The sequence below is a fragment of the Centroberyx affinis genome, unplaced genomic scaffold, assembly GCF_046629955.1.
Source record: "Centroberyx affinis isolate AG114_WGS23_722 - 3 ecotype Tasmania unplaced genomic scaffold, CSIRO-AGI_Caff_v1 ptg008898l_1, whole genome shotgun sequence".
NCBI classification, from domain to species: Eukaryota; Metazoa; Chordata; class Actinopteri; order Beryciformes; family Berycidae; genus Centroberyx; species Centroberyx affinis.
Window position 1 is genome coordinate 7,143 of NW_027284365.1, and position 8,419 is coordinate 15,561.

Here is an 8,419-nt window from a genome sequence, read left to right on the forward strand (position 1 = left end):
CAGCACACAGAAAGGGTCAAAAAGGTTGTTGTGCAGCTACTGGAGAAGCATCCAGCTGTTCAAAATGCTTCATGATCAATAAGAAGTATCGTTAGTGTGGATTCCGGTGAATTAGACAATTTGGAACCGGGACTAAATCGGAGCTGGTTTTCGATACCTAGTCCTAATCTGAAGGGTTTACTCCAAAACGCTGCATATCCATGTCGGAAGAATATTGCCACCTTAAATCGTCAATATTTCAAAAACACATCATTTAGAATTTAGTTCGGATTAGATTAGAAATAATCTCATTTGTTGAGTTAAACCTCAGTGGGCGGAGCCAAAGAACCACAGCTTTTCAGAGCGCGTGTTAGCTAACTGGCTAACAGCAAACAAGGAACTCTGCTCAAACTATTACAAAGAATTTTACTGGCAATGGAAAAAGAGAAGAAAAAAATCCAATCTGATCCAAATCAAACACAGCTCTGTGTTTGCAGCCTCCTGTTCTCTGAACCCTGAAGGCGGCGTGGTGGAGCTGCAATGCGTTGGTGTGTTTTCTTACATTTTAACATGAAATAGCCGAGGTTAATAAAGGCTTTTTAACTTCATACAGAGGAGAGTGTTTTTTTCTCTTTTTTCTTTTTCATATGGACTCCCCACATGTCACATGAGCATCTCCAGTGAACATGTTTGAAGCCCATGCAGCATTCCTCTTCTGATCAATAACTACTTTTTCCAATCCTTCATGACCATGATGTTGAAGACCTAGATAACTCAGTATGATAGATTGTATTTTTTCAGTTAGCAGCAGAGCACTGGGCTTCATAATATTAGCTTCCTCCTCTCTTACCTCTTGTCTTTTTCATTGAGCTTCAGTGAAATGTTTGGCTCCGCCCACTGAGACTTAACTCAACCAATGAGATTATTTCTGTCTCCAAAGAATATTTGTAGAACTAAAACTCCAATCTGCTAAAAACAGATGATTCCTTCCTCATAAACAAAGCAACGCTCTTAAGATGACTCATTACATTACAGTAGTAACCCATAGCAACCCATAATGTACTTTACTGTCATACTATCAATCATTTTGTGGTCTTGTCAGTTTTTGAAAGTGATGCAGATCTCGTTCAGGACTGAAACTCTCCGTTTACAGCATGTGAATTCAGGTTCAGGGGTTTGGGACAGTGCAAAGGGAATTAGTGCGAAGACGAGGTCTGGATTCTCAAAACAGGAACTGAACAGAGCTAGTGTTTTTGGCTCCATTTACCCACAATGCACTGCTGTATGATGCAAACCATGTATCTCCAAAAAGTCAACTTAGAAATGTAAAATAAATAAAAAGAAAAAGAAAAGAAACTAAGAAGAACATTTTTAAAAAGCTTGTTTTCTGATTTCTTTAAGTGCGGTAATTGGGTTTCATAAGTCCTGGAGTAATGAAACTTGTTCAAGAGCTAAATGGCAATATAAACATTCAAACAAATAATTTTTTTATCCAAAATAACAATACAATGAATGCTTATATTTTAGTGGGTGGCCACAGTCAGAATGGAACCGCCAACCCTGGATGTGTTAGTGCCTTGCTCAACCCGATGAGTCACAATGTGTAAAAACATGCAAAAACACAAAAAATTGAGAAAAAAATGAGTTAAAAGGTTTTGATACAACAGCAGTGAATTGAGAAATTCCCAATATTTAGATCCTATTAAGAAAACCAGACCAGAGATATTAGTGTGTACATCAACATTACAGTGAGTATTATTATAACACTAACAACAAAACACAAAATGTGACTTTAAAAAGAAGAAATTTACAACAAAATTGCCCACAAAACTCCCCCCACGACCCCCGCCCCTCCCATAGGAAAAGTATCACTCTCCAAAAATCAATACCGCTGTATTGAAAAAGTATCCCATCATATAAATGTCGATGTATTTGCTTGGAGACCAAATCAATCAAACTCTCTCTTCCTCTTTCTCTCTCTCTCTTTGTTTCTGTCTCCCAAAAAAACCTCACAGGGGGAAAAAAAACTCCGCTCAGCTTTCTTTCTCCATAATAAATGAAAACACCGGAGAGGATTTCCACTTTTCTTTCAGAAAGACAAAGAAAGGGGGGCAGCACCATTAGAGAAGGTAGGTGAGAGCCTCTCCATTAAAATTGTATTGATTTGACTCAAAAAGGTGACACATCCGTCAGAAGGAGAGACCTGGACCGGGCAGCAGTAGAGAAAGGGCTTCAGACTGGTGGAGGTCTAGTGCAGTGTGGAGGATTAAAGTCCCAGTCGTCTCCTCGGAAAAAATCCCTCCATACAAACTACTGGGAAGAACAGTATCGCTGGTTTCAAAATAATCCACGTGTCAGTTTTCCAGTGCAGATTAAAAGAAGCAGAAGAAGAAAAAACATTTGGGGATTCAATAGATTCAAGGACTGTAAAATTATGCAAATCTTGTCCGCTTTGTTCCGTTTTGTCACGACAGCATTTGTGCGTCAGCCGTTTAGTTTCAAAGCACGCTGAAAAACCCGCTGCTCATATTGAGAAAATTCAATAATTCGATAGAAACTTAGAATAGAATCCTCATCACGGCGTCTCTGATTCGTCGTCCTCCTCGGGTGATGTCGGTGAGGCAGGCGGGTCTTCCTCCTCCGCCGCCGCCGCCGCGGTTGCCGTGGGCGACCCGGCAGTCGGCGTAGTCTTCTCGTAGGTCCTCCTGCGCTGCCGCCTCAGCGTCTGGCTCTGCAGCTCCTTCACTTCCTGCAGCACCTCCTGCGCCTCCTTCCACGACGACACGGCTTCCTCCAGGAGGCGCTCGGCCTCGGCCCGCCTCCTCTCCACCTCCGACTCCTCCTCCAGCAGGGAGGGAGGAGAGAGGGAGGGGGAAGCCGGAGACGGAGGGGTGAGGCGGTGATCGTCGGGGGTTCTGGGCCGCGGGGAGCGGGAGGAGTCGAAGCTCTTCTGCCGGAGAAGCTCTGTAGCCTTGGTGAGAGGAGAACCGGGGCTCCTGGGCTGGGGGGAGTCGAAGGACCTGGACAGGCTGGGGGAGTTCTTCTGACTCCGACCGGGCGAGTCCGTCCCGCTCCTCCGCCGAGGCGAGTCGGCTCCTCTGACCTGAGAGGAGTCGGCTCCTCTGACCTGAGAGGAGTCGGCTCCTCTGACGCACGGAGACGATTCGGGCGACTTCCGGACGGGAGAGTCGGCCTCCTCGCCGGACCCCGGGGAGCCGGACGCTCCCTTGAGTTTCGGCGAGTCGGCCTCTTTGAACCGGACCGAGTCCGAGCTTTTCGCTCGAGGAGAGTCGGTCAGACGAGGAGAATCTTTGGGTCGCGGGGAGTCGTTGGGTTTGGCGGCGGGCGACTGGGATCCCCTGGAGCGAGGCGAGTCGGTGCCTTTGGAGCGATTCCTCTTGGCTTTGGAGCGAGGAGACTCTCTTCCTCTCAGACGGGGAGAGTCTTTCCCCCGGAGGCGAGGAGAGTCGCTGCTCCTGCTCCTCGGAGACCCGGAGGACCTGCTGATGAGAACGACAACAACGGTCAGTTTCAGCTCGTAGCCTCTCTCTCTCTCGGCGTTTCGGGACCCTGCAGGAAGGTCCGGACTGTAGAGAACGGAGATGTTCCCGACAGTAAGAAACAGCCCAAACAGACCTGGAGTGCGGCGACTCGGAGCCTCGGAGGTGGTGCAGGCGCGGCGAGTCGATCCCCTTCAGGTAGGGCGACTCCCCTCCTCGCTCGGCCTTGGCCTTCTGCAGCTCCTGCCCACCACAACACAAAGGAACAAGTGTTTTCTCTTTCTAAGTCTTAAGCTCATAGAAATCCTAAAAAAGACAACGGCATGTGTTTCTCTACTCTGACGACTTCGTAACTCTGAGGTATGAAAAAACCTTGTCACTCCATTTTTGGTGATTTTTTTGTTTTAACTTCAGTTGAAGGAATCCACTTTCCTCTACGGATTGATACATTTCCATAACCCTTGAATTTATGAAACTTTTTCAAAACCAATTAAACAAACTCAAATTGCAAACTCATCAAGTTAAAATCAAGGCTGTTGTAATTTAGCACACTGTGCCTACATGCTGTGTCCTCTATTTTATACTTAAGATAAGATAAAATAAGATAAGATAATCCTTTATTAATCTCACAACGGGGAAATTTACAGTGTTACAGCAAAGGGGATAGTACAAAAGCAAGTAAAAAAGGCATCAGTAAAAAGCAAGATATAATAAATAAATAAGTAAACAGTAAACAGTTACAGTAAACGGTTGAATTCACAATATTGGAAATATTGATATTGCACAGTTTGGTATACATTGATATTGCACATGAGTGAATTTGTCAGTCTTGGTGTGTGTGGTCTACTTATACTTTTCACTCATATTTCTACTTTATGTTCTTGTGTTGTAATTTTCAGCTGCATTACATTTAATAGCCCCCATTCGCTCTACTCTACAACGATCCGGTTTCCCCACAGGGATCACCCAATCAATCAATCAATCAACCAATGGATAAGCCGGTGAAAGAAGCGATCGGGACCTGCAGTCTCATCTCCTCCAGCAGCTCCTGGGCTCTCTGCATCCTCTGGGCGATGAGGCTCTGCAGCTGACCGACCGGCTGCAGAGCCTCCACCGCCACCGAGGAGGCCGCCGAGGAGGCCGCCGAGGAGGCCGCCTCCTCCTCTGTGGGACAGCGCCGCAGAGCCGAGCGGAACTCTGACCGGATCAGCACCGGCTGCAGGAGGAGGAGGAGGAGGAGGAGGAGAGGAGGAGGAGGAGAAGAGGAGGAGGAGGGAGGAGGAGGAGGAGAGGGAGGAAGAGGAGGAAGAGGAGGAGGAGAAGGAGGAGGAAGAGGAGGAGGAAGAGAGGGAGTAGGAGGAGTAGGAGGAGAAGAGGAGGAGGAGGGAGAAAGGGGTTGGGAAGAAGAGGAGGAAAGTGGAAAGGAAGAGGAGGAGAAAGGAGTGGAGATGGAAGTGAGGGAATGGAGGAAGGACAAAGGAGACAAGGATGAGGAAGAAGAAGGAAGGAAGGAAGAAGACTTTGAATTTTGAAGTTCTTTGAAGAAACATTTCACAACAAAACAGAAGAAAAGTAACTAAGAATTAAACTTTAAAACTCCCACAGCACACAGGGAGGAAGAAGCTGCTGTATAGATTAGTAGATAGTTTCTATTTATTATTATTTATTAATTAATTTATTTATATATTATTTATTTAGTGTACCTGGAGGAGAGGACTTCATCCATGGAGGCACAGCGGCTGCGGCCCTGCATGCTGAACCTCTTCCCAGGCTGCGGGGTGCGGGACTGGGCCTGCAGCACCTGGCAGGAGGAGGAGGAACCAAACCCAACACTACATTTACACACATAGAGGCTTAGGAGTTTGCCAGTATAACCTAGTACCGTATTTCCTCTAATATTGGCCCGGGCCTTTATTTCCCTCAGCTGCAGAGGGGACCAGGCCTTTATTGGAAGCAGGCTTATATTAGAGACAGGCCTTTATTTCTAATTCCCTCTGTTTGATAAGTATATTTGCTCATATTTTAGTACGAAGCCTCCTTGTTTTCTGATCTGCTTCTGTTGGGGTTCGTTAGGTAGCCGTTTTTTTGTTACTGCAACGCATTACCGATAATTACGGTAATCGACGACGGCACGCTCCAGAGACTTCCGCCAGGCACCAGGAGTTTACCGGGATCCACCGTTGTTTTTAGCTGCGACCAGCAGCTCTACAGCTCGCTCTGTTGGTCGGTCGGTCGGTCCACAAAGTTTCCCCTTTGGCGTCCTATAGCCGCACAGTACGTGGTCGCAGCTATTGCAAATCACGCTTGTTTCCTTTGTTTTTTCCCCGGCCTGTATTTGAGGCCGGCCTTTATTTGTTTGTGTCGACCACGGCCCCGGACATTATCAGAGACCCGGCTTTTAATTGACTACCGGCCACTATTAAAGGAAATCCGGTATTATAATATATCACAGAGGTTTTGCTCCAAGCAGCCTGTCTCCATGATGGAGGAACATGTAGAACTGTGTGTTAGTGAATAAAGTGTAAATGTGTGTGAAGCAGCTGTCAGGAGAGCAGCTGAGTCAGCTTGTTGTGGTGTGGCTGTAGATCCATTCAGTAACGTTCTCAGTAAAGTGAATAGTGTGATAAGGTGGATTTGTTTCCAAATGTAGGTTACTGTGACACAGTAAACTGTCTTGTCTTTAGCCCTAGTCTCTACTCCAAAACATGAAGAGTTGTAGCTTGAGAAGAGTCAGCTCAGTTAACCTGAACAAACTGTTAGCTAGCTAACTAGCCGGCAAACACACTGATGTTAATGTCAACATGCTAACGCTAGCTGCTACTAGATACGTTAGCTAGTGTGCTAATCAGATGTGTTAACAACAAGACAGTGATGTTAGCTGACCAGATGCTATTGCTGCGTTCCATTTGAACCGGGAAGTCAGAATTTCCGAGTTCCCAGTTGGAAATTTCAACTGGAACGCCTCCTGAAGTCGGACACCAACCCCGACCTCAAAATCCAAGATGGCTGCTCCACGCCTCAAGCTGTAGTAATATACTGTTTATTAGCACTTCTGTCTTATTTGTGTCTCATTTCTGTCGTACACACAGAACTGTCCAACTTCTATCTGTGGACCTGTTGCTACGGTGTTTGTATGCGCAAAATAGCGTGTAATGCGTTGTTATCAACTGGTATTGCTAACAATGGCTACCTGGTTAGAGCAAACCCACTCCCCCCCCCCCCCCTCGTGAAATAAAAAAAACGAATTGGTTTTCCGACTTCTTGTACTGGAACGCGGTCAACTCGGGTGTGATGTCATTCCCAGCTCCAACTTCCGACTTCCGAGCTGACATTATCTAAACACTAAATCAATCAGATGGATCAGTGATGAAATGATCAGTTCAGTCAGAAACAGACAGAAATTAACCGTCTGTTCAATTCAATTCAATTCAATTCAATTCAAATGAGACAGAAACACAGTCAGCTGTTCACAGAGCTGAGGACCTCCAAGATGGCCGCCAGAGTGTGTGTGTGTGTGTGTGTGTGTGTGTGTGTGTGTGTGTGTGTGTGTGTGTGTGTGTGTGTGTGTGTGTGTGTGTGTGTGTGGTCCCAGGTTCCTCTCCTCCTCACCTGGCCCTGCTGGGTCTTGTGGACCTGCGGAGCCTCCAGGTGCGGCTGTTTGCCCCAGGACCGCTCGCTGCCCCGGGGCAGGCTGCCGGTCTTGCCCCGGGGCTCTCTGGAGGTCGCCCGCAGCTTGGAGACGTCGGTGCCGGCCCGCTGACGACCCCCGACCCCCCGAGGCCCCGCCCCCTGCAGCTCGACCCGGAAGCTGTTCTCCCAGGACTCCAGCGGGTCGCCGTCGTAGTCGGGAGAGAAGCCGTCCTCCTCGGCGACCAGGTCAAGGGTCAACATGCCGTGAGGAGAGGTGGATGCCTGGAGGGGGGGGAGAGAGAGAGAAGAGAGAGAGAGAGAGAGAGAGAGGAGGGGGAGAGAGAGAGAGAGAGAGAGGGAGGGGGGGGAGAGAGGGAGAGAGAGAGAGAGGGGGGGAGAGAGAGAGAGAGAGGGGAGGGGGGAGAGAGAGAGAGAGAGAGGGGGAGGGGGGAAGAGAGAGGGGGGGGAGAGGGGGGAGAGAGAGAGAGGGGGGGGGAGAGAGAGGGGGGGAGAGAGAGAGAGAGAGGGGGGGGAGAGAGAGAGAGAGAGGGGGGAGAGAGAGGGGGAGAGAGAGAGAGAGAGAGATCAAAGACAAAATGATTTTAGCATCAAACGACTGAAGATAATCTCATGAATTAAAAGTGCATTTTACTTGCAAAGAAGGAAAGAAAATGAACAAGAAAGAGAATGAGTGAAAGAATGAAAGAAAGAGAAAAGAGAGAAAGAGAAAAGACAGGGAAAAGAGAGAGAGAGAGAGCGGTACCACGGCCATGAGGTGTCCTCTGGTCGGCAGCCGGCGGCCATGAGGGATCTTGGCTCTGTCTCTGGTGGGATGAACCAACACACTGTCTTCCTCTATCGTCACCTGGAGAGAGAGAGGGAGAGAGAGAGAGAGAGAGAGAGAGAGGGGGGGGGGGGAGGGAGGGAGGGAGAGAGAGAGAGAGAGAGCGAGAGAGAGAGAGGGGGACAGAGAGAGTGGGAGAGGGAGACCGACAGAGAGAGAGAGAGAGGGAGAGAGAGAGAGAGAGAGCGAGAGAGCAAGAGAGAGGGAGAGAGAGAGAGAGAGAGGGAGAGGGAGATCGACAGAGGAGAGAGAGACAGAGAGAGAGAGAGGGAGAGAGAGAGAGGGGGACAGAGATTTTTTTTTATTTTTTTGCAATATGGCAGAGATTTTTAGCTCCCATTTGCCAATCGTTCTGTTTTTGTGTGTGAAATCAGTGGAGAAGTCAGTAGAAATGACAGATGATGAAGTTATTACATATTTTAACACATTACTGAATGTAAAAAAATATATTTTCATTTAAAATCAA

The 8,419-nt window shown here is 47.7% G+C and overlaps 1 protein-coding gene across 1 annotated transcript; it reads right to left on the reverse strand.

The window, feature by feature from the left end:
* Nucleotides 1–2,554: 2,554 nt before the first annotated feature.
* On the reverse strand, nt 2,555–7,968 carry LOC139640282 (pleckstrin homology domain-containing family O member 1-A-like). The gene is made up of 7 exons (XM_071514467.1): nt 7,873–7,968; nt 7,089–7,391; nt 5,183–5,280; nt 4,501–4,696; nt 3,616–3,722; nt 2,982–3,482; nt 2,555–2,894 (listed from the first exon to the last, which is right to left on the reverse strand). The coding sequence occupies exons 1-7, from the start codon at nt 7,879–7,881 to the stop codon at nt 2,555–2,557; spliced, it is 1,554 nt and encodes a 517-aa protein (XP_071370568.1). The 5' UTR covers nt 7,882–7,968.
* Nucleotides 7,969–8,419: the final 451 nt, after the last annotated feature.